The sequence below is a fragment of the Nothoprocta perdicaria genome, unplaced genomic scaffold, assembly GCF_003342845.1.
Source record: "Nothoprocta perdicaria isolate Ctin4 unplaced genomic scaffold, notPer1 scaffold_156, whole genome shotgun sequence".
Taxonomy (NCBI): Eukaryota; Metazoa; Chordata; class Aves; order Tinamiformes; family Tinamidae; genus Nothoprocta; species Nothoprocta perdicaria.
Window position 1 is genome coordinate 636,813 of NW_020454716.1, and position 25,168 is coordinate 661,980.

Below are 25,168 nucleotides of genomic sequence, written 5' to 3' on the forward strand. Positions count from 1 at the left end.
CCGCCCTCCCAGTACGCAAGTATTCAATGGCTTAGCATGAACAGGATTTTAAATATAACTGAAATTATCCTTCATTCATCTCCTCATTTTTCTTCTTTTCAAGTTTCATTCCCAGTCCTGAGAAGGAGTGAAGAGAAGGGTTTATTATCAAATACATTAACTGCCTGTTTATTATAGCAGTTTAATTTTTAAAAAGTCTAAAGGTACATTACACTTTTAGATGCATCATTTAAAGATTCATAGATGCATGACTTAAAGTAATGCTCACAGATCAGTGATACTAGTTAGCTCTGTGTTAATAAACAGCAAACAGTATCCTAGAGGGAGTGCTTGTAGTGGACTAAAGGAAAAGAATTGTCAAATTATTGTGCTAGTTGCATGGATTTCCACACTGTGCACAATCTACTGAAGACTGAGAATATTAAATCTTGATTTCGGTATAAATCAATGAAGTTGCCTTGGGGGGATGTGATTTAAAAGAAAACAAAAACAGACAAGCACTCCTCCAAGATTAGCAAAGTTCCATGAACTCTCTTCCATAAATTACTAAACATTTCATCTTATATATAAGCCAATGCCCAGAATTCATTTGTCCAACTGAATCATTTTGATTCATACCTTGACTTGCAGATGAGAAGAAATTCACAGTTTTACTGAGGTGCTGGAGGATGGAAAGCAAAAAAAAAAAAAAAAAAAGATTCAATCAGATATTGAAGGAAGTTAATTAAAACTTGACCTAGTGCTGAAGATGAAATATGCAAGCTTTGTAGTACTTGATTTTTTTTTTTTTTTTTAGCTATAACATTTCTAGAGAGATTTAGGGTTCCTAAGGCATGTATTCATTTACAGAATGAATAGTACTGCAGCTTCATTTTTGAGGAATTACTTTTCTGGGGTACTGTGATAATATAGTAGCTATTTATGTGAAGAGATCTTTCTGGCCAGAGCCTTTGAGCAATGCTCATACTGCACAATACAGCACTGAACAGCAATACTGGTGCTCACTGCYCATCTGGATTAGCACGGCTGCCTCAGGAAGGTGCTGTGGGCATGAACTGGGTATTTCAGACCTGCAGGCCCAAGGTCAGCGCTGTAGGAATGCAGCTATTGTGCTTGTTTCCAGGACCCAAGCAAGGATCTTGGTGGCCAGCGCTGCTGTGTGCCCTGTGTACTGTACAGTACAGGGTGAACTCTGAGCAAAATATCTCAAATTGTGTGCAAAAATACCTTCAATCTCCCTGTTTTGAAGTCAGACTTTCACCAGTGGCTGTTAAACAGGTCCCTTTGACAGATATTTCTGCTTTTTGACCTGCACTTAATGTGGTGCTATGCATATAGTGGCTTCGCAAAAACTTTAGTCAGAATGTTTCTTATAGTGTTGTAAACGTACAGCTTCTTTTCCTGGTCTTTTTGATAAACTAAGTTATTGATGTTCACCTAAAAAATGTTTGCAATCTAGTATGCACTACCTCTTACTTATTTCTGGAGCCTATTGCAGCTAATAACTAGAGTTATTTCTAGGAATTTTATATTTTCAATTAGAGCATATAGCTTAAAGGATAATTATCTAATCCACAGTGCATGATTTGTAGACAGGCTGGTGCTGAATTTCTTCTCCAGAGTTACTAACTCGGAGCATAATAAATGTCAATCYCCAGTCCTGCATTTCTTGGAAAGTAACGCAATTCTGTCACAACAGTTTGTCATGAAAAACACAATCTTGTTTGGATTTGTAATTAACTTTGCATATACCAGAGAAGTTGGCATTAAATAAAGGGAAATAAGTTACTTTTCTGAGATATTCATTACCATGTTTCATGGCAGAATTAATGATAGCTGAAAGATTTGTCTGATTACCTCTGACATCCAGTCTGCATTCTATCTCAGCTTCACCACACTCATTAACAGCTTTGCAGGTGTAAAAACCACCATCAAAAGGGGTCGGTTTCCGGATCTCCAGAGTCAGCACACCCTGCTTGCTGAACATGCGATATTTCGCATCCCCAGACAGATCCATTTTGTTTTTATACCAGTATATCTTTGGCTGAAGAATACAAAAAAAAAAAAAAAAAAAAAAAAAANTTAAAATAAAAGGCTTAGGGCTAATCGTACTGTTTTAATTTAGCCACCAAAGGTTTATGTATTATGAGGAATATATAGTGCATAACAATGTCAATAATTTTTCAAGGAACTTCAGAGTATAAGCTCATGAAACAAGTGACTCAAWCATTCAATATTTTCTTTAACTTTCAAATAGCATGTAGCTCTGTATCATATTTTTACTGTGATTTTTTTAAACCTTGAACTGGCTATTAATTTTTTTTTCATTAGAGGTTATTTCATTGCCCTTATTAAAATTTAGGTGTTTCAAATACCATTTCATAGAGCAGAATCATAGAGCTAGTACAGCTACTGTACTAGCACAGGCTAGTACAGTGAAGTTATAAAGTGCCATGAAGTTTGGATGGTCAATCCAGGAAGCTTACGTTTAATCTAAGAAAGAGTTTTGCAAATATTTTATTGTTGTTTATCTAGTGTTCAAAATAAAGTTCCTGTTATCTGTTGAACAATAAAATATTAATCTCTATGGCAATTAAAAGTAGTATGTTTTAATTACGGTAAACTTCTGGAAACTTTCCTTTTACCAAACCAAAATTTTGAAAATGAAAAAAACAAATTAGGGCATACTASTTTTGCTCCTTTGAAGTTCATTAGTACTGACAAAGAAGAATTATGCTTTAAAAAGTAGATGATGAAGCTTTGGATCATCTATTTTACTTCTGATTTAACAGCTTCTCCTTCTGTTTCTCCACCTAAATAGAAGAAATATAACTGCTGCACTGTTTTATAAAGTGTATTCAAGTCTATTGAATCACTTGTGTCTTTGGCCTTGATACACAATTTGGTGAATATCAGTTGCTGTGCTTATTTTTTTTAAGATATCAGTTGGACTTTTTCTGCCTCGAAGTTTCTTTTTCTATAGCGTCTTTATCTTTCTGGGTATGTTTGTTTCATTTCAACACTGCTACCAGGCATGATTATTGACTCTGCTAAATAGCAACTTTCATACTATTTAGATCATATTTCAGATAAACTAGATAGTTTCTGGTCATTCAGAATTGCAAAGCTAACAACAGCAGTTATTGTCTGTGAGAGAAAAAAATATTGTAGAGTTTTGCAGTATGTATATGGAAATATAGTAAGCTTCTTCCAGAGTATTTGGTGTGCTGAGGAATGAGATTTTTTTTATTAGAATCTTATTTAAAACTATGGCAACTGAATGCAGTATTTAGGTAGAGATGCACAAAAAGCTCAGTTAATGAAGAAGGAACATACTACCATTTCATAACAAATTTAAGCTGAGGCAGCTACTAGAAGATGAATTTTGCCCACACTTGGCTGGTGTTTCTGTGCTGTTCCTGTTCTTGTGCTTTTGCAGCTGTTTATGTGAGTCTGCTTCCTTTTATACTGGAATTTTGTTTGGAACTCCTTCTCCATCCAGTGCATTGCAGAAAATAATTACATTAAGACTACCTTTTTTTCCCTAACTTATTTTGAATGTGGATCAGTTACCTTATATGTTTTGCTGTCAAAGGCTTGTGCTCTCATGAGGAAGGGTCAGAAGGTGGAAATAAATAGCCAGAATGGGAAGCAAAAGAGGTACTGCAATTTTTGGGAGGGTACCAATTTAAATTTATGACAAGATTATGTCATAATATGGTAAATTCCTTCTCTGCAAAAAGCTTGTTCCCTTTTTTGAGAAATCTAAATTTAGCTCCTAGCTAATACAGTATTTGCTGCTTGTTCCTGACTCTTATGAAAGCACATCCTCCTGTACTCTCTGAAGAGGGTTCAAAAATATATTTAGAGAGAGGAAATATCCCTGAGAGATTTGACCTCCCTCTCCTCCCAAAACCTCACACATAATAGCAGATCATATGCTAGCTAATTTTGCTATATAACCTAAACTATCAAAAAGTTAAGTGGCTGTACTGATGTAAGAGGAAAATTGTTATTCTTACGTATTGTACAGTTAKCTGAACAATATATTACATTAGCTGCTCTTATCCTGTAAAACTGAAGAGACTTGAAAKTACATTGTGGCAAGATGCATGATTTTTGCCTTCTTTAGGGAATAGGTTTTAAGTATACATTTTCAACGGTAGCGTGAATGTAAGCAGCAATTGTCATTTCATCTGTCTCCTTTCCTGTCTTGCCCTACCTATTTAGTGTAGCTGTTTGGGGAATGAGATCAGGGAAAACAACTGAAATATAGCCCATGAAAAAAAAGATATTCTTGTGTTTCATTCCCCTTTCTGGTTGTGCCTACAGCCACACAAACATGCACCATGTATTACCATTGAGCATTAGTTCTGGCTAAGTTGGTCAGGGCAAGTTCTGGGCATGACTAGGGAGGTGTGCTGTTCTTTACTGCCCAATTACTCTGCAGTTGTGCTAAAGTGGCATGAATTCTAAGGTAGCCCCTTGGCTTCTTGCAACAGTGTTTTAGTACCTTAGGGATTCCTCGCACAGCACAGCTGAGTGTGGTGTTGTATCCTGCTATCACAGAACGGTTGACTAAGGGGTGAGTGAATTTAGGCGGTTCAGAGAAGTCATGTTCTTTGTAACTAGGTGGTTTATAAGTCGTGCCTGCAATTCAAAGAAATAAGACAGTAAGAATTGTGTTTTGAATTATGCTCAGTTGTGTACAACTCGCTGTTTGAATTTACCTGTGTGATTTAGCGAAGCCTGAGAATATAACAAATCTCTTTCTTTAAAATATGCCTCATGTTTAATGCTTTAGTTAAATGGTCCCAAGAATCATAAAATTTCAGTTTATATTAAATATGAAAATAATATGTCTGCAGAGGAAACCTTGAACCAACAGATCTTAAAATTTTAACACCAGAATGTAAGTATAAGAGCCAATTGTATTATTTTCTTAAAATAATACAGTTTAGGAAGACAGTGTGTTTCATGTTTTTCAAAATTGCATACTTGTTAGTACAGGAGGTCTGCCTAGATAATGTGTCTTCATGCTAAAATACTTTCTAAGTGYTAGTTGGTAATGGAACAGTCTGTACTGGTTCATCTAGCAACACTGTATTTTTCCTTTAGTAAAGTAATACTTGTAGTACTCATTAACTTTTATGATCTTCATTTTGAGGAATATGTTACCTGTTTTCTGAATATAGGCAGGATTTTTGGTGTTTGCAGCAGTTTCACTCAATCCACACAAATTTTCACTGAAGACTCGAAAAAAATACTGATTTCCCATAATCAGGTCTGACACCACACAGTTTGTGCGACGATAGTGGTCAAAAACAGTATACCATTCCTGTAACAAGACTGCACTGTTTAGAAAGAAGCTATGAAAGGTCAGTCATGGTGCTAGCTTTGGTGTGAAGACCCTTCTTGCTACAAGGGAAAGGCAGATGTTTAACAGTAACTTTCAAAAATGAATATTATTTTGCCTCCAGTAAAGATAAGTTAATCTGTTTTCTTAAAATTGTTCTCTGGTTTGCATGGTAGTTGCGTGAATATTTTCATAGAATCATAGAATGCTTAAGGTTGGAAGGGATCTCAGAGGTCATCTAGTCCAACCTCCCTGCTCATGCAGGGTCACCTAACTCCTTTCATTTTAGCCCTACTTACATCTGGAGAACCTGATTCAGGATGTATTCCCAGGACATGACTGCTTAAAGGGGACTTTTCAGAAAGAGATGTTTTGCAGTGAGTGCCACACCCACATATACACCACTCAGTATTCACCTCCCCAGTATACACCCTTGGGTGCCCAGCAGCTGCGATCCAATCTAACATCTCCTTTCTCTTTAGTTTCTCCCTGCGCTTGCCAAAAATATCCTAATACCATAAAACTGTTTCACCCAGCCTTTTGGTTCTTTTTAGATCCCATTCTTAAATATTTAGCTGTCCCCTATGAGCCGCAGGACACCCTGGGCATGTGAGGGCCAGAAATTTAACTTTTTTTTCTTAGGTCTTCCCACAGCAGGGAGAAATTTCAACTGCACACAGAATCACTGACATGTCACAATTTCTCACCATTGTCTTTTTGTCAGCTTTCTGGACTGTGTACCCCAAGATCTGTGCGTTACCATCATCCTGTGGAGGTTTCCACTCCAAGGCAGCATTAAACCCCCACACATCCACAAGAGTTATATCCTGAGGTGGACCAGGCTTGTCTGCAGAAAGACATGAAAAATATCTTACCTTCTGGTTCCACATCGGAGATCTTTGTCATTTCTTCCCATACAGGGAAGGAATACAACTGTATATCAGTCTCCGATTGTTCTATGAGAATACATTTAAGTTACGTGAAGTTGAAACTGTAAACAGGAAACTTGGGAAATTTTCAAATACTCTTCTTAATACTCTTTTGCTGTACAAGTAAGAGTTTTTTTCATTATAGTAGTAGACATAATTTATTGATTGCCTTGAGAATAATTTGGAGGTGAGCCATGTTTTTCAAAGATTGGAGAGATGTGTATTATCTAAGATCTTTAAGTACTTGAAATTTACAGCATTATCATTGTAAAAGCCCAGACCTTGTATATCTCTGGAGCAAACGACAGCAATTGTTYTAAGAGTAAGGTGGTGGTGGTGGTAGTAGTAGTGTTTCCTCCTGTTTCAAACTGATAGGTACCCCTACTGCCCCATTGCAGCAGAGCTCTTGGTTACTTGTGTTCATGCCCCTTTTGGAGAAGGGCAAGAAACATTAGTCCTTCATCAAGCACACATCTGTTAAGGAAAGTTAGCTGATTATCAGAATCCTTAAAGGCTCATGATTGACTAAATCTGTGAAAGCTGGGCTGGTTGTTCAGCCATTCAGCTGTCCTGTGCATGCTTCCCTACAACAACTTAGGCATTGCTCTTAACAGAAAAATACATGTTTGAATCACCTATATTTCTTTACTGCCAAGAGAATACAAAATCTGAAGAGCAAGAAGTCCTTTAACACAAATGAAAGTAGGCAGGTAAGATTACTTTCTTTTTTTTTTTCTCTAGCAATATTTTTTTTGTATGAAGTAGGTCTTTTACCACTGACCCATTTATGTTTTTATGTTTTTTTTACTGTACTAGACAGTGGACAAAAGATATTTGTTACTGTGTTGTAGTAGCAATATCCTGTGTATCTAGAATCACTGTTCAGTTTTAGAAAGTCTTTTTGGTGTCTAAAATACACAACTTCATTCATTTTGTCTCAGTTGCCATCTGCAGAGCTACAGCCCTCTTGCATACCCCTTCAGCTAACTTTGTCTTATAAAACTTAAAGCAGAATACAGTCAGCTTTAAATCTTTAATTCCAAAGCTTTAGGATTTATTTTAAAAACTATACTTGTATAAAAACACTCATTCCAAAAAAGTGTTGCTACATTGGAGGAAGTTGAGGATAGCAATATGAATGAGCAAAGTTTAAAAAAAAAAAAAGGAAAAAAATGGCTAGAATGCTGGAAAGAATTGTTGTGAGGAGAACTTGAATTCTAGTGAACTCTGGTTGAAATGTAATGAACTTTTCTTATTAATACAGATTCCAGAATATATCTCAAAAAATCCCACAGGCAGTTATTGAAATTTTGGTATTCGATCCTTGTAAAATGACATGATGAGAAAATAGACTAAAAATTGTGTAATAGAGAACTGTCTGCCTTAAGGCTCAGGCTAAGTAAATACTTTAAAAAATCTGTCCTATGTACGACTTTAGTGGATTCATTAAATGTGAATTTTGTAAATTAACAGGACTGTTGTTATTTCTAACTCTCAGAATAGTAGAGTTATGCCAATGTAGCGATTTTATCTTCACACTCCTTATGTGCTGAAGATACTCTGTATTAGGTACTTCTATTCCAGGATTCTTATTTCCTGCTTTGGGAACAATATGGCTATTCTCAAAAATATTCTCAAATGTTTTGTGCAGAACTGTGGTCAAAGTGTCTAGGACATAGATCCTTTCAAGCTGGGAAAATACACTAGGTAGCCCATCATTACCAGCCCTTCACTTACCTTCATCCTAGTCATTTACTGCCTAGCGTTGTCAAAGGATTTTGTGATAGGTAGATCTCTGGATAAAGCCAACATGGGTATTACTTTGTTCTGTATGATAAGCTTATGTTGTCAGGTTCTTACCTATGATTTGAATTGTTATCCCAACTTTATCAGTCATGTTTTCTATTTGAAGAGTGACTTCATATGCTCCTGAATGATGAAGCTCTGCCTTTCTAATAAAGAGGATTGTGTCTGTGTTGCTGTTTCGAATTCCCACATCTTTGGAGTCTAGTGTTTGACCATCTTTCATCCAAATGACTTTGGGTCTAGGTTTACCCTGGGGAGAAAAAGTTTGTTTGTTTTTTAAAGACTTAATTGAATAACTGAAATCTGAGAGCAAGTATCACAATGTATTTGTACTGCACTTGTATTCTTTCCCATTTCCCAGAGTCTGTGAATCTGTGTTAGATGGACAGTTGGTCTGAATCTGTGATTATTCCTATATAACAGAAGTCTTTAATATGTGAAGAGTTTACTAATTTTTGTCCCCTTCTCCTGCCTTCCTTAAAACATTGGATTCTCTATCCCTAGATATACTCAAAGACTTAAAATCTTGTCATATCTTGAAGTCTCAGGATGTAAAAATTACTGTGTAATTCTTTCTGCATTGCAAAAATTCTGTTGACAGTGTAAACAATTGAAGTGCCACCACGCCTATGAAAGATGGCATTGTGAAATCATTAGGATATCTGTGGCTTGCATCACCATCAAAGTCAGTCATTTCCAGGAAATGTGGTAGATAATATTTAGTTATTCAGAAGTACTTGAAGTACCACTTCCACAGTACATCTCCAAATTAAGAATCCCAAGAAATCAGATGTGGGCCAGATCACACTTACTAACCTTGTTTATAGCTAACCTAGCAGAAAATAATTCACTTCTTGGTTGGTTGGTTTTAATTTTTGTCAGATTAGCATGATGAAACATCACAGTGCAAGGTTAGATGAATGCCAGAAGTAGTACAAATGGGTGAGAAGTCAATGTGAGTCAACAGTTAGATCAATAGTTACATCAACTTAGGAACTGCAGTCTGAGGCACTGAAATTGGGACTCATATTTTGTTCCAGTACTGGTAAACTGCAAAAGAAAGAACCTCAAAAAAGGCTCTTCAGTTCCCCACATATCTGGAACTTACTTGCTTAAGTCTATTTTTTTCCTTAGCAACATAGGAATGTTAGGATACTCAGATCTTCACTTAGGTGCCTAATGGTAGGGGGAATAAGAATAAACCTTGATGTTTTGCTGCTACTTTATTTCAGGTTTGTCTACTGTTTGCTCTGGCATCATTTAAATTTTAAGTGGTATTAGAAAAATGTATTAAATAAGAGTCTGACAGAGGTTTATTTAAGGGGCTTCTAAGCCGCCTAAAATATTGCTGTTCTCTAATAGAGCCTCATTCTCTGTTTTGTGAATTTTCAAATGTTGGATCAAAACTGTTATGATATCAAGGTTGGTAATGAACTTTGGATGAGAAATTTTGTGGATTTTCCATCTTCCCCATTTGTTAACTGATCTTCTTCCTGTTTCTTGCCAAGGAGTAAAATCACCTTAGGTCAGTAGCTCTGAAATGCTAGTTGCAAGGTTGTTTTGTCCAGTTTAAATACACCTTCACCCTTGTGTCATTTTATGGAATAGTCTTGCCAAAACAGTGGGGGAAAGAGGTGGCTTCCCTCCTTCAGTTTGAAGTTATAGTAGTTGCTCTTGAACAAGTAAAAGAAAACAGATTTCTTCAACTCCATACTAGACTATTGATCTAGAAAAAATTGTTTATTTTCCATATACTTATATTTTAAAGTCGTTTGGGAATTCTGTTTGCTAATTGTGAATGCTTTCAAATGAAAACAACTGACTTGCAAAATTGTAACTACCTGGAAAATAAATTTTTAGTTTACATTTCTAATTTTTCAAGGCATTTACAGCTAGATACTTGGTTAGTTTATCAGACTACTTGCAGAATGAAATAAAATGGATAGCAGATGTAGTTTTCATTGTAAAAATTGTCTGAAAAAATCAGAGTATTGTGAAGTTTCTTTTTTATATTTATATTTCATCACAAGAAATGTCTTCACCATAGATTAAACTTTTCAAGTGCTGAGGTTTTAGCATGRTTCATTATGTATTTTCATTATAACTTCTCATTTTTAGAAGATTGTGTTTGTGGTGTTGCTTTTCATATACTCTTATGYGGTCAAAAGCTTAAACATAAAGAAAACATGTTCGTAATACATATACCAGGGGAATGGATTTCTGTAATGTGTAATAGGTAATCCCAGAGCAGACAGTGAGTGGCAAAGTGAGTAGACGGCATATGAGAGCAACCTCAGGGACTTTTACTGCATGGGAAGAACAAATTTAAATGTCATTTTTTTTTTTTTTTTAGATTTTTATATTCCTGCATAATGATGGGCAAGGAACAGCTGAGTAATACTGTGAATCTATTCTACTGGTGCAAAAAATCCCTTTAATCCTCTGTACTTGTAGTTAATTTTGAAGTAAGAATACGTTGATTCACTTCCTTTCAGCATGTCCCATGTACTTGTAGGCACTTGAGAGGAAAAAACACGGACTAATAAAATATTTTACTTTCTGTTTTTTTTTTTTCAGTATATTTTCAAGATTTTAATATATTTCCAAATAGAATTTGGATACTCGTGATTCTGTGATTTTCAAGGCATATCTACTTAGAGGCCTTTTTCTTCAGTAGAAATGCTCAATGATTTAAGTTTTTTCAAAATATGAATACTACCATATTCTTTCTTAAAAAGATGCTCAGTATTGGTACTCTATGTAGCTTTTATTAAACATGTACTAAAAATTGCAGTTAATTCTAGTAGCAAATTCACTCTGCTACTTTAAAAAAAAATCTCTTGAATTAAAAACCTCTGGTTTTGGTCTTAGGCTAAAATTTGCCCTTGAAGTAGTTTTAACCATTCTTTTTCTTAGACTTACCTTTAGGAAGAACAGAGTTTATACAGTTGCATGATTTGTTTGCTAGACAGTGAATTCAGCTTTTGAATCACTTTGTTCATTTYGATTAGATCTGACAAAAGACTAGAAGTCTCTAAGAGTAGCTTAGTGCAGTTTTGTGGAAAATTTGTGAGAGGTTGGAGCACAGAAAGCTCAGTGTCACAGCTAAGTAAATGTCAGGGATGACTTGGTCTTTACCATTTTATTTGGTAACAGCTAATCACACAGGACAAGTGAAGCTCTTGATTAGTTGCCTAATGCAGTTTTTCTGATGCAAGGAACTGAGGGCTTGGGGAATACTGAAGTGAGGCTGTCATAAGTAAATGAGGTGGGTTATTCTGCTGAGAAGAGATATTGATATAGGGGGATACAGGATACAAATCTGTAAACCCCCAATTTTAACATTCCTTCTGTTTATGAAACAGCTGTGTGAATTTTCTTCAGACATAAAAACAGCAGAGATACCTTGTTATTAAATAAAATGTCTCTGAAGGCTTAAAGTAACTCAGAAATAACATATATAGAATGCTCAATTTTCTGTCTGATTAGATCTCAATGAAGTGGCCATTTCAACAGTTTTTGGAGATAAGAAACATGAAAGATAAAACGAAGCATGTGAGTGTGTTAAAGCAATGTAAGCATACAATTCATAGCAGTTATTCCATGTACTGGCTTGCAACTCTTTACTGATTAAATATTTCTGTGTGAAAGGAACTGTCCAAGCAACCTGGAAACCATGAGGCAGAGGACGTGTGTGTGTGTGTGTGTATGTATCTATATCTATCTATCTATCTATCTGTCTATCTATTTAACATAGGTTTGGCTCTTTTATTGACTTTAAAATAATTTTTGTACTGATACTGCCCAAACAAAAAAGCAAAAACCAAAATAGATAAGATATACTTGTATGTCTCCCATGCTGAAATTGTTTAGAATGTCTCCAGCATCTTTCACATGAGAATTTCAAAACTCTTTACTAGTAAGATAGTTTGTATTTTCATAAACATCAACTATGGCCACCAGAGAAATTGCAGTTTCTTCAGATAATGAACAAGTTACAAATAAAATGATTTATTACAGAATATCTCTATGAGAACCAGAATCTGCAGCTCTTAATTTCCATTCCTGAGACCTTTTTCCTCCTGAAGACCTTTTTCCTTTTATACACACATTATGGCACTATTTTGAGATTATAGCACTGTATCTGAAAAAAAATGAAGGTGGCATTTTGAGTAGTCAATATAATAGCTTAGTTGTAGAAAATAGAATGCTTGTTGTAGAAGTTGTAGGAAATATATAGTTATAGAAAATGCAAAAAAAAAAAAAAAGGACAATTGCTTTGTACTTGGACAGTCTTTGTGTGCATATTAATGCTTTTTTTTTTTTTCATGCTATAACTGCAGTTATAGTTAATGCATGCTCTCTTAGAAAATCTTGTTATGGCATACTTTTTTTACACCTCAAACTCATGCATAGCTATATCCAAACTTTTCTTTTTATATCCACAGATTATGTACAGGGCCAATTGTTATAGTCTGTTTATATACAAACTCTGATGTTCATAGTCCAGAAAAGTACATAAACACTTCTGGCTAATTCGTGTCCTAATAACATCATGTATGTAGGCTCCAGAAGAAGAGATGGTTGAATTTCAGAATTCTTACATTGTTGAAAATTTCAACCGTAGTTTCAGGACTGCAACTGCAGCTTACGTAAGGGAAATGTTATTTTAGATAACCAATGCTATATATCCATAACAAAATAGAAACCAACACATACCTGAAAAGGGATCACAATATTGATTGTCTCACCCACTTTCTTCACCAGAGTCTGTCTGAGATGGCGTGGCAGCCAGATTTTGGGACGCTCTGCAGTTGAGGATTAATATATTGAACATGAAGCTTTATGTTTTTTCAAACACTATCTTTAGGAGAAACAAGACTATACACCAAAGAGGAGAAGCTTGAACTCTTGCAAGCATAAGATAATTTAGCAAAGACTGTTTATACAGTTGAGAGATACTGGATACAAATTAAATAGCAGATCTCACTTATATCTTCATTTCTTTGCAGCCAGTAGTAGGCACAGGATAAAGGGTATATTAGGCTGAAAGAGTTGGTATGGACTATGATTAATCGAATGCTGTATTAATACTACAGCTTCTTATAAATTGTCATTTGGAGATGTTTTATGGATTTGCTCAGAGAATAGTATGATCAATAGTGTTCTCTCTACAGTAATTCAATTGTGGATTTTGTTGGGATGGGAGGAGTATAATATCAGACTGTCAGCTCAATCTTCATTGGCAAAAGCAGATCTGAGTGTGCGTTCTCTCTCTCTCTCTCTCTCTCTCTCTCTCTCTCTCTCTCTCTCTCTCTCTCTCTCTCTCTCTCTCTCCCCCCCACACCCACCCACACCCACACCCACCCACCCTCACCCCCCAGCATTCAGTGATATGCTCTTTCAGTCTCTGGAAGGGTTTCTGTGTCTTCTCTGTGTCCCTTATTCTTTTCTTAGGCTTTTATAAAAATCATTTTTTTAAAATACAGTAGGAGTGTCTGTCTTTATGACCACTTGGTTTTGAAATGTATTAGTTTTGTTTCATTTACACAGGGTCCTGTTACTGTTAGAGAGACTGTGGCAAACATCTCATGTCTGTCAAGGCTGATGAATTCATTATTAGCAGCTCATGATATCTCTTGGACTGCAGTCAAATGAATTAGAATCTATTGCTGTTGGGTGATATACAGGGTATTCATTAATAACCTAGGACATATTAAACAAATAACTACTTTTATTTAAAGAGTCCTTCATCTCATCCCATGCAACATGATCTTTTGCATTATTAAAACAGTTTTTCCAACAGAAAAGTAAATCTAAAAAAAATCTCTTAAATGCTGACAGCACTATTTCAGGAGGTGAAAGTTGCATATTTTTGAAAGTAAGATTTACCTATTCATTAGAACTATAAGACTTGGATGTTATAATAATATTCTCAGCATCAGAAGATTTTTTGCTCACAACTGAACTGAGAAAACTGTTTATATGTTATACTCAGTAGAAGGTGTAGGCTTGTCAGCCCCAGGATTTTTTTCTGCTCTGTGATTCTGTGATTAGGATTTTGACTGAAGGAGAAAAATGAGTGAGATTTACTCACTCTAAGTACTCACGCAGAATTTCTTGAACAGTAACAGGGTCTTTGATTATTGCTGCTCCACTCTCACCAGCCAGATTTATAGCCTTTACACGAAAGTGAAGTTTGTCACCTGTGACCAGGTCTTTAATCAGGGCGGTGGTACGCTCAGTTAGGCCAGGAAGAGCTGGAATCCATTCTGTAGCTGCAAGTACAGAGTATGCAGAGTATAATAATTTCAATTTAAATTTTCTTTATGGAATAGGTGTATCTCTTGTGGGTGTCCAAATGAAATAGTAGGAGCCGTATGTATTGAAAACAATAGTAGAGCACATAACTGTTGCAAGTTCTTATCACTTTTTCATTCTGACACTATAGAACAGTTCCTGGGATTCCTTAGGTATTACAATAACACAGAAGTACTATTGATAAAATAGCACTTCTAGGATAAGGTCATAGGGATTCTAATAATTCCATCATGACATCTCATTAAAGACTAGAAAATATTTCTGGATAAATTATGCCCCTTAGAAAACTTTAGATAATATGGCAATTTTACTTAGTGACAGAGGAAATACTATATCTAAATTTATTGAATTTATATGATTACATCATAGTCCATTGAATGTTGTAGATGGGATGCAATTATACTTTCTGTTACCATATTGCAAGTATTAAATGGGACAAGGTGGCAGTTATTTGAAAATAACTGTGGTGTTTGACTAATGATGTTACAGTCACATTATTGTATTGTTTTTGGGAAATATGCAATTTATGAATGCTACAAAATTATAGTAATAGTGACTATATAACCATATTGGTATTTTTGTATATTTCTGTATCAGTTTTAAGATGATGACTGTGAAGATTATTAAGGTTGCTGTGGCAGCCATGGTGTTGCAATCRGGTCCTGACTGGCCTGATAACTTAGAGTTAAAATTTAATGACATTTGATATGGTTCTTTGTAATGATACCACAATGAAACTTTAGCAATTGTAGTATTTTAGTGACGCTTAGTTGCTACTATCTAGTGCTTACTTACATCCATCTTTGCAGTATTCCACAATATAGCCATCTAATCCTCCTGCTCCGATTCGTTCAGGGGGTCTCCACTTCAAAGCAACAGTGCTGTCAGACACATCTTCTACTGTGAAGTGGGTTGGCTCACTTGGAGGAGCTGTAAGGAAATACACAGAAGTAATTTCTGAGATATAGCAGTATAACTGTGCCAATTTGAAGACTAGATGTAGTGATTAGTATCCGTATTGCAGAGTCCTACCTGCTTGAGTAAAATGAATTTATTTGAAGCACAGTCATAAACTGTGGTACCTACTACACTTAATAGAAATGCAACACGAGGTTCCAATAATAGGGAAGGAACAAGAGATCTATATAATGGTTGGTCTTCATAATCTCTCTTATGAATAAAAACTGGAGAAAAATGAAGGCGTCAAATTATCAATAGAAGTTAGCAGAGAAATGTTGAAATAAACAGCAGAAAGATAGCTTGCTCAAAATAAAATTTGGAATGACTGGATCATAACATTTAGTATACATGGTATAAAACTAATGTTAAAGAACTATATGTTTGACATACTGTATATGTGTAAATATATATTCTAAACTGAAATTTTTGTATATATCTAACAGTTTTAACATGTTAGAAACAATTTATATATGAATTAAGTTAAATACAGTTTTATAAACTGTGTCACTCATGGAGACTGATCTTAGTTCCTGAAATTATTATACAAAGCATATCACTCAGTTTTCTTTTTGTGTCACATTTTTTCATATTGAAATTGGAGCAAGGATTGTGAACTACACACGAGGCAAAGGCAGTTGCGTGCACACACAACCACACAGTACACATTCAAAACACCAAACCTCTTCTCTGAAGCAACAGTGTGAACTTAATCCTTAATCAAGTAATTCTCTGCCTATCCCGGGAAAACTTTGGACCTTTTTGTTCTGTAGCTCCTCTGGATGGTTCCTTTTTGCCCTCTGTTGTTGCAGACCAGCTGTTAGGCATTTGAAATCCGGAATTATCAGACCCTTCTTGCAGCATATCCTTTCCTTCTGACCCATTCACTGTGTCATCTGCTTTTATGTTATCTCCTTCAGCAGGTTGTCCCCCTTCACTGGTCTTTGTAGAATTAGCAACTCTAGTCATTCTAATCTCCAGCTACTTGTATTTTTGTGGCTCTTTGTTTTAAAGCTCTTAGCAGGCAGGCTTCCTGAGGACTCTAACACCTCGTTCCCAGCTCATGAACTGCGGGAGACACTGACTGCTGAGATGGGGAGGATTATTTATAGAAAATCATTCGCCAAATATTTTCTTAATCAGCTATCCTTTTAGCTGTGGAGGGGGCCAGGATTAAGGGAGTACTGGGTGGGATACTGTGATATTTGCACCCATTAGGAAAGCAGGGAAGCTGAGAGGGACAGGGAAATTTCTGTCAATTAGTTCCCCTACTTTCCAGACCCAGCTTGACTCTCACACTTCTAATTATAACAACTAGAAATTCATCAGCAATTTCATGAAACTAGAACCTCTGTGCTTCTCAGGAAGGGGAATGAGAGATGGAAAAGAGGAAGATGACAAATGAAAAGCTTGATTAACACAGACTGTAGAGATGGCCAGACGTGTCTTTTTTTTTTTTTTATTTAAATACATTCTTTTGAGTGTAAGGACAGTTGAAGTGAGGAAGTGAAACTTGTCTGGTTTTTGCTTTGTCCTAGCAGTAATATGCAATGTGGTAAACTCACCAATTGGCATGAAGGGTTGTGAGGCAGGGCTCGGTCGGGACATGCCAATAGAATTCACAGCATAAATCCGCATCTCATAAACCACTCCTTCAATCATTCGCTTGGCTTCATAGGTTAGCTCTTTTAAAAGGTCAAAGTTCAGTCTCATCCATCGATAGCTCTTCTTCTTCTTCCTCTCTAAAATATAACCTGGAAAGGATATCTCTTATGGTGTGAGGGAGTTACAACATTATTGTGTATGCACAGGAAAAGAGAAAACCCTTTTTCCATGGCGTGACAACAACAGATGTGATCTAGAATTATTGCACATAACTCAAGTGGGAGAAGCTTGGATATTTTTCTCCAGCTTCTTCTTGTGTTACTTCTTGGCTACGTGACATTCTTGCATGAACAATTGTACTTTTCACAGTGCAGCCTATTTAGAATAGTCTTTCTGCATCTGTTACTGGGCTTTAAGTATATTTTGCATATTATATAACAGTATTAGTCTATTTAGATGTATGCAAATGAGAGATACTAGTGGAACTGACATAAATCATAAATCCTTCTGGTGTACATGCTGTCATTCACCTCTTATAGCAGAGAAATGACACCCAGTACTTCTTCAGAAGGCTTTTTTTAGTGAAGGAGAAATTGACTTCAATTGTGCTACATAAGACATAGAGTTAAAAAAAAATTCTTACATTCAGCTGCAATTCAATATACTTATTATCAACTAATATCTTAAGTCCCAATGCAAAAACTTAGCAGGAATAACAGTTTGACAATTACTTTTTTTTTTTTTTTTCCCCTCAAATGAGTTATCACAGAACCTATGCTAAATATCTCTGTCTGTGCCAAAGTGCTGGTATCGCAGAGTGCTCCCCAGAGCTAAGTCCAGACTCCTGCTGTTACTCAGGCCTGTATCAGAGTGAGTCCTCAACATGCATTGTTTTCCTTGGGAAGGAATTTGAAGCTGCATGATTACATGGGAATGTTATCTGTGATTCCTGAGAGATGTGGAGGATAGATGTGCAACTCATTGGAAAATCATGGAATTGTTGAGGTTGGAAGGGACCTCTAGAGATCATCTAGTCCATCCCATCTGCTTCAGCAGGAACACCCAGAGCATGTTGGCAGAGGGTGGCATCCAGGTGGCTTTTGAAGATCTGCAGAGAAGGAGACTCCACAGCCTCTCTGGGCAGCCTGTTYCAGGGCTCCGTCAACATCACAGGAAAGATGTTCTTCCACATATGGAAAAGTTTGTATTAAATTATTTTTCAGTGCCCTGCTGTTGCTGATGCACTTGAATGACATCTGCTTTATAGGTCAGTGATTAATCTCTGCTTTTGACAAAGGTTGTTTCTGTTAAACGTGTCAAACGCGCTATACTCTTTAGTATAGCTGAGCAGCATCTTTTTAGCATGCTTTCATAGTTTAGTTTGATTGGATAGTAATATATCCTTTGCTTTTACCTGAATATTTCTTCCTATTTTATTCTGTGATGCTGGTTTATCCTATTGACAGTAACAAAAACATGCTTTGGATATTTTCCAAACCATGTGTGCTCTACCAACTAAACACGATCGAATCATGAAGTTTGCCTAGTCAAGGAACACTGGGAACTGTGTTACTGTGGTAACACAGTTGCTATTGATATATGGCTTAGTTTAAGTTGTTAATAGATTAAGTTGGTAATTTCTTGCTTGCTTCCTTTGTGGTTCTGTCTGTCCTGAGAGGAAGCAAGCAAGAAATTACCAACTTAAGCTACTGAATTAAATAAGGTTATTCCATTCTTGAGGAGGTAAATGAAGTCTAAATACCTAAAATCAAATATGAATTGCTGTCATCTGGGTACTAGGCAGGAAATCAAAAGAACTTTAGAGCATTTTCTAGCCCTYGCATCCACATAGGACTCTTATATACGTTTTAGTGTATTTTAAAAAAGAAACTCAAACTCCAATGGTCTTTGATCTTGTCATGTTCTTTTTTTTTTTTCCTTTCTAAAACCTCAGGGAGTTTTATTAAATATCTCTCTCAGTAGACATCTATCATAGTATTGGTGATATTTTTAATTTTTTCTGTTCATTTTCTGTAACTGATGAAAATTTTTGTCTCAGGCAGACATTTTAAGATCATTATGGAGACTGAGAAGTATTTTGTGACCTATAGGATGTTGTTGATTTGAAATGTAGTAGAAGTCATCTTCTACTGTAGTAGGAAGTCATTTTCTAAAGGAAACACGCATTACTTGGCAGTTTGAGATTGTGGAGAGTTGGAACTGATGACCGAAGTGGCTGTTTCTCTGTTTCGGTATTCCTAAGCAAGTTCAAAGGCCTGTACACTCTCTAAAATTTGATTCTTGAAAGGGAATGCTTAACTTGAGTTACCTTTGGAATCATCTCCTGCTTTGATGCTTCCTACTTATTTTGGTACTTTCATCTAAGGGGAGAATTAACTTAGTTGCTGAAATATTTCTGATTGCAATGGGACAGGTAGAGGGCACTCTCACCCTAAATTTGAAGTGCAAGAATCTAAGCAGGTTTAAAGGATTGCTATCCCAGAGCAGTTAATTTCTGAAGGTCACTGTTCCTAGGATAAATAAACTTACAAATAATAACGATTCCTTTTAAAGGAGCAGCAAAATTAAAGAGAGACTACTGTGGATGTTGTATTTTAGTACTTCTTACCTAGCACTGGTTGCCCACCATCATATTTAGGAGGTTGCCACTGCACAGTACAGTAGTCTTCTCCAAYGTTGCTGATCATGGGGGCTTCTGGAGGATCGGGAACATCTGAAGAATATTTGACAATGAATGCAATGAATCTTTTCTTTAATTTAACATTTCTCCATACTGAATATCTAAATGATCTCTTAAAAAATAAATAAAAAAGTAGGTATCCTGTAAAATTTCTTAGTCATCTGTATAAAAGACATAGGATTTTTTTCATTACCATGGTACTTTTTTTTCATTACCATGGTACTTTTAACTTGTCAGGGTGAAACAGAAGATATAAAATGAAATTCATTACTCGGCCCAGAGTAAATGCTATTCATTGATGTTTCAAAATTAGGTTAGTGTTCTATAACTATCCTCTATTGTGAAGAGGTGTTCAGATCTCTCTTTCTTATAACACAGCCACCTCTTGGTAAATGACTCTTTATCCAGTCATTCATGACTGACATATATTTATGCTATTCACCAAAAATGTATATATTCATATGTATTTTATATATTTCTACATATAAATTTTTTTTAATTTAATATTAAAAATGATATTTCCTTCTTTGGTTTGTGGAGAGATCTTTTAYGGAAAACAAGTAGTTCCTATCTGAATTTTACCTAATGAAAAATCAAATTGGACATTGGATATTGTGCTCATTTAAAAGATCTTTATATATATAGATACATCTTATCTATCTATAGATATATCTTCTTATATATGTAAAAAACAAAACAAAAAAAGRAACCAAAAAGTGGGGCAGAACTGTCTCACCAGCCAAATGACAAGTAATTCATACTACTTAATTACTTAGTAATTTGTTCTCAAGCCCATAACAAAAGGCTCACTCCAGGGTTTCCTACTTTGTCTAAGAGAAACTTATAATATACGTCTCAAATATTTTGTTTCTTATGGAGAAACATGCATGTCTTATGCATGTCTCAAATATTTTGTTTCTTATGGAGATATTTTCAATAGATATACCCTAACTTAAGATTTATAAAAGATGAAAATAGACTTACTATTCATCTTAATGGCTTTAAAAGCATTGAATTTCAAATTATAATAGCATAGAAGGATTTTATTTTACTATTCCTAAGTTTGTTCATAATCTATACTTTTGTCATACATGTGGCAGGATATAACATGTTTAATTCTGTGAAAAATTTTAGAAAAATTACTGACTTGGAATCACATTCTTTTCCAGCTCCTCCATGATTCATAATTATAATGCATTTATCTTACCAGGTACATTATCTTACCAGGTACATTACATAATGGAATTATGTAATTCCATTAACCATTTACTGCTTATAAATGAAGTCACCTTTGTTTAAAGATAAAGCACAACAATAAAATGGCAAGAAATTATTTCTCGGACTTGCACAAAAAAAAATCTTTAGAAGGGAATATAGCAAGTAAATGATAGAATCACTTGAAACTAGGAAAATATAAGAAAGTATGTAGAATTATATGGGAGTTATTCTCTTTCCTTTTTGCAGAACTGACACCTTGCTTTAATTTTAGAGATGGGTGAATAACAATGAACTTGAGAGATTTTCATGCCCTGTTTATTTCATTTCTTCACTTACCAATAACTTTGACAGTGATATCAGCCTTATCTTCTCCCACCGGATTCTTAAGTATAACTCTGTATACTCCCTCGTCTTCCTTTTCTGCTCCTTCAATGATGAAGACACAGTGGTCTTCATGCATCTCCACACGAACTCTGCCTTCAGATTCAAATAGAAGCTGAGGGTAGCAAAAGGAACAGATAAAATCATTCTAAGGTGTGCCAGGGACAGCCTGATGAACCTGCTTGTACCTAGTGAAAAACTGAAATTATTTAAAAGYTGTAAATATATTAGTTCATGTTCTATTTATGTGTGTCTGTGTGTCTGAATAAATAATAAGGAGCTTACCTTACTATCAGTATTTAAATCACTGCTGTTTTCTGAGGTTATCAAGGAATCATCATTGCTTAGGATAATGTCAGTTTTCTGTATAAGCAAAGAAACCACAGAAAGTCAGCTAAATCTTACTAAGCAGAGTAGTAAAGTTGTTTCTGCAAGAGAGAGGAGAGAAATCCATAGATATCTAGTGGGGGACTAAATATGGAGGCATGCCAAAAGTAAGAACTAGTGAGAGCAAACAAAACTGGAAAGGAAATCAAGTGATATGAAAGCAGAAAACAGAAATGAACCTGCAGTGAACTAAAGGAAGCATAAATCAGCAAAAACAAATTTACAGCTTCATAGACAAAAGTGCCTGACTTCCCTGMACAATTCTAATTGGCAGTGATTCTCTGTGTCCTTTTGTAATTGAGTGACTGACCTTGTGCAACTATATCAACAAAGATTATTTCTTTCAATAATAAGGGAATTAAGTCTGGGAAGATATTTGACTATTCAGTCAGCTCTGTAACACACACTAAACATTAAACAATATCTAATCGAAAACTGATTAATATATCTTTTTCTTCCTTCAAATCAAGCCTTCTTTCCTGCATCTTTCGGATCTCTTGTCTTAAAATAATAAAGTGTAGGATTTGTTTGAAAACCAATCCTCATTTTTCTTAAAGACTTCTGCATAACAGTCAGAAGAGTGGCTTTTGTTTATTTAGAAATCGATTCTGTATTGCAAAAGGAAGTCTTAAGTGTTATTCAATATGCTCACCTGAACAAAGAGTGTTCCTGAATTGTGAGGAAAGGAAGTTGGGGAAGTAGATATTGCCTATTTTATTTTCTCTGTAGTTGTTCATTTTTTTCATGCTACTTGTGGTAGATAAGAATTGCAAATCTAAGTTGCATTTGAGAAAGAAAATAAACTTCCTGTTGTGGCTTCTTTGCCTGAGCTATTATGTCACACTCTCYGTTACCTTGTTTACTTTCTGCCAGATGACCGTAGGTGTTGGATCTCCTGATATGGGAACATCCAATCTCAACTTGTTCCCAGCCACCACGACAATAGTGTCAGGGGACTGGCCCAAACAGTCAAGGTGGATTTTGGGAGGTTCTATAGCAAAGGCAAAGAAAATAGTTTATAAATATGGTTTGAGTGTGTTGTATGAACAGAAATGAATACTCATGCATTACATGAAAAATGAAAATATTTTGTATCCATTGCAATTATAAACGTATTTACTTTTGTATTAAATAATATGTTTATTCTTACCTTCTCTTGGTACAAAATCAATCTTGACCTCTGGAAAAAAAAAGTAAGGTGTGAGGGATAAATAGATATGAAAACACTATTTGTGTTTCATTTGTGCTCAAAAAGTAATTTTAAAAGTGATCAATCATTAAATTTATATAATGGTATATAAATGAATCATATAATGGATGAAATTCAGCAGATGAATGCAATGAACTGGGAGACAAGACTTTGTAAAATAACATAGTAATAATACAAAATATCAGACAAAGCTATATAATGGTCCTATCTTCAGGTATCAGGAAAGGGATTCTCCATACCCTTTCCTAGTGTAATCATGGTTACTTCTTTCTTTTTACACCTATAGAATTCCTGTTAGATATTTTAAGATAACTCACCCAAAAACTGGAGCTTGGCAGAAAGATTGTAAGCAAATCCCTCAGGAATGAAGGAATAGTCTGCCTCGTCACCTGGTGTTACATCCTCAATAGTTAGCTTATGGATTCTGGAAAACATGAACAAATACAATCAACTTTGCAACCTTTTCAGGAGGAAAAAGGGCTATATCAAGAACTGTAACTGCAGGCTACAGTTTATGGAGGGATTTTCCTCTTTTCCTTTTCCCCAACATCATGTCCACAACCACTAGGACTTTGGACAGTGCTGTTTTTCAGTAGCAAGTTCATCAGGTAAGTTTATGTCAGTATGATATCTGTGAGTTTTTTTTTTTTTTTTTTCAAGGTAGGCATACTAAGCTTCAGAGTTGAGCTGGCTTGAATGCAGGAACAGTTTCCTTAGTCCGGTGCTTTATCACTAGAAAGGTTGTTGTGTCATTGCTTACTGCTTTCAGTTAATCTGAATATGAATAAAGGAGATTGTGAAAAACAATCCTCTATTACTGTGAATTTCAAACAGATTACAGAAAAGGAGTACCAAGGAAGAGATTATCCAATAGATGTAATACCTATGTACTTCATAAATATTTTTGGTCTTGTTTTACAATAATACCTAGGTTTCTAAGGAACTTAAACACAAAATTGTACAACTGTACATTTATTAAAATGCAACTTTTGTAAAGAGGTTAACACATAAGTACTGTCTTTACTGCTGTTAATTTTAAAGTTACCATCAATATATTCTCTAGGTGACTTCAATACCAAGAAAACATGAAATCTAAGTGAAAATTGAGGCTGAATTCTGCTAAACTACCTCTGATACCATGCATGTAAAACATATCAGCACAGGAAGACTATACATGCACCAACACAAAGTYGTGTCTATTTGTTAATTGTGCATAGGAGGTTTTAACTTTCTCCTCCTAACTGGAGCTAAGACAGAATCTAGCTTCTTTAAAAATTTTKATCCCCCGAGATAACAGTTCTTGTGATTTGTAATGCAATACCCAAACCTGTACAGGGTTTCTGAAACATCACTGACCTGCCAATATGAGAGATCTTTATCCTTTCATCTGGAACCACCTCTTTTCCATTTTTCAACCAGATTCCTTTCACATTCTCATCAGAAACTTCACACTTGAAGACTGCCTGGTCACGTGCCTTCACTGTCAGGTCTGCAATGCTCTGGTAAACTTCCAGCTTTTTCTCTGATATTTTGGGAATAATTGATACGTACATCAACAAATGATAATATGTCTGTAAAATAAATATCTGATATGACTTTACTGAACAGAAAAACCTGAGGCTGACCAGAAACAGCAAAGGCTCTTTGTGGAAAGGAGAAATATGAAGGGAAATCCACTGCATGCAGGGCTTTATAAGGACTGGTTAAGGCTAAGCACCTGTTACCATTGGGGTATCTGTTACATCTGGCACACAGGTCTGAATTCTCCTTGAGGCCTATGAATGATGAATCTTATGCCATTTATTAAATTTTCTTTTTCCTGGGATAAGAAATATTCTTCCTCTATGCACTAGCATGGAGATGGGTACCGTTAGCTTGCTTTCATTTTTAGTTTCCCTGCTTCCGTGATGCTACCTGTGCCTACCTTGTACTATTAGCTCAGCGACTGATTGTCCACCATTGGTCTTCACAGTGTAGTGCCCACTGTCCTCCTTGGTTGACTCATTAATAATTAGATAGTGCTTTGTTCCATCTTTCTTAAATCGATATTTGAAGGTTTCTTCCCGTGTCAGCTCAGTTCCATCCTTTTCCCTGCAATACCAAACAAAGTTGAGTCATTTTTCTGTAAAAGTGGAAGACTGAGTCACCTTAGGATTGCTAGAGATGAGAAGATGCAAAATAAACCCAGTCTTTAATTGTAGTACTTACAGTTAGCAAGCAAGAGGCCAATTCAAAAATGCCAGTGGAACCAGAATTGCTAAGCAACAGAATCCTACTAGCTTAACGATTAATTTTGC

General features: G+C 35.5%; 1 protein-coding gene across 1 annotated transcript in view; it reads right to left on the bottom strand.

The window, feature by feature from the left end:
- Nucleotides 1–617: 617 nt before the first annotated feature.
- MYBPC3 (myosin binding protein C, cardiac) overlaps nt 618–25,168 on the bottom strand; it is a 53,110-nt gene continuing 28,559 nt past the window's right edge. The window contains exons 17-34 of the mRNA XM_026035119.1: nt 24,796–24,962; nt 24,228–24,393; nt 23,189–23,295; nt 22,812–22,841; nt 22,516–22,652; nt 21,560–21,637; nt 21,230–21,389; nt 19,604–19,708; nt 16,935–17,123; nt 15,208–15,342; nt 14,202–14,369; nt 12,811–12,899; nt 8,146–8,341; nt 6,064–6,203; nt 5,179–5,338; nt 4,514–4,650; nt 1,858–2,044; nt 618–661 (exon numbers count right to left, since the gene is read on the bottom strand). Coding sequence (XP_025890904.1) covers nt 651–661; nt 1,858–2,044; nt 4,514–4,650; nt 5,179–5,338; nt 6,064–6,203; nt 8,146–8,341; nt 12,811–12,899; nt 14,202–14,369; nt 15,208–15,342; nt 16,935–17,123; nt 19,604–19,708; nt 21,230–21,389; nt 21,560–21,637; nt 22,516–22,652; nt 22,812–22,841; nt 23,189–23,295; nt 24,228–24,393; nt 24,796–24,962 — 2,362 coding nt within the window. The 3' untranslated portion in view covers nt 618–650. The remainder of the gene's footprint in view (nt 662–1,857; nt 2,045–4,513; nt 4,651–5,178; nt 5,339–6,063; nt 6,204–8,145; nt 8,342–12,810; nt 12,900–14,201; nt 14,370–15,207; nt 15,343–16,934; nt 17,124–19,603; nt 19,709–21,229; nt 21,390–21,559; nt 21,638–22,515; nt 22,653–22,811; nt 22,842–23,188; nt 23,296–24,227; nt 24,394–24,795; nt 24,963–25,168) is intronic.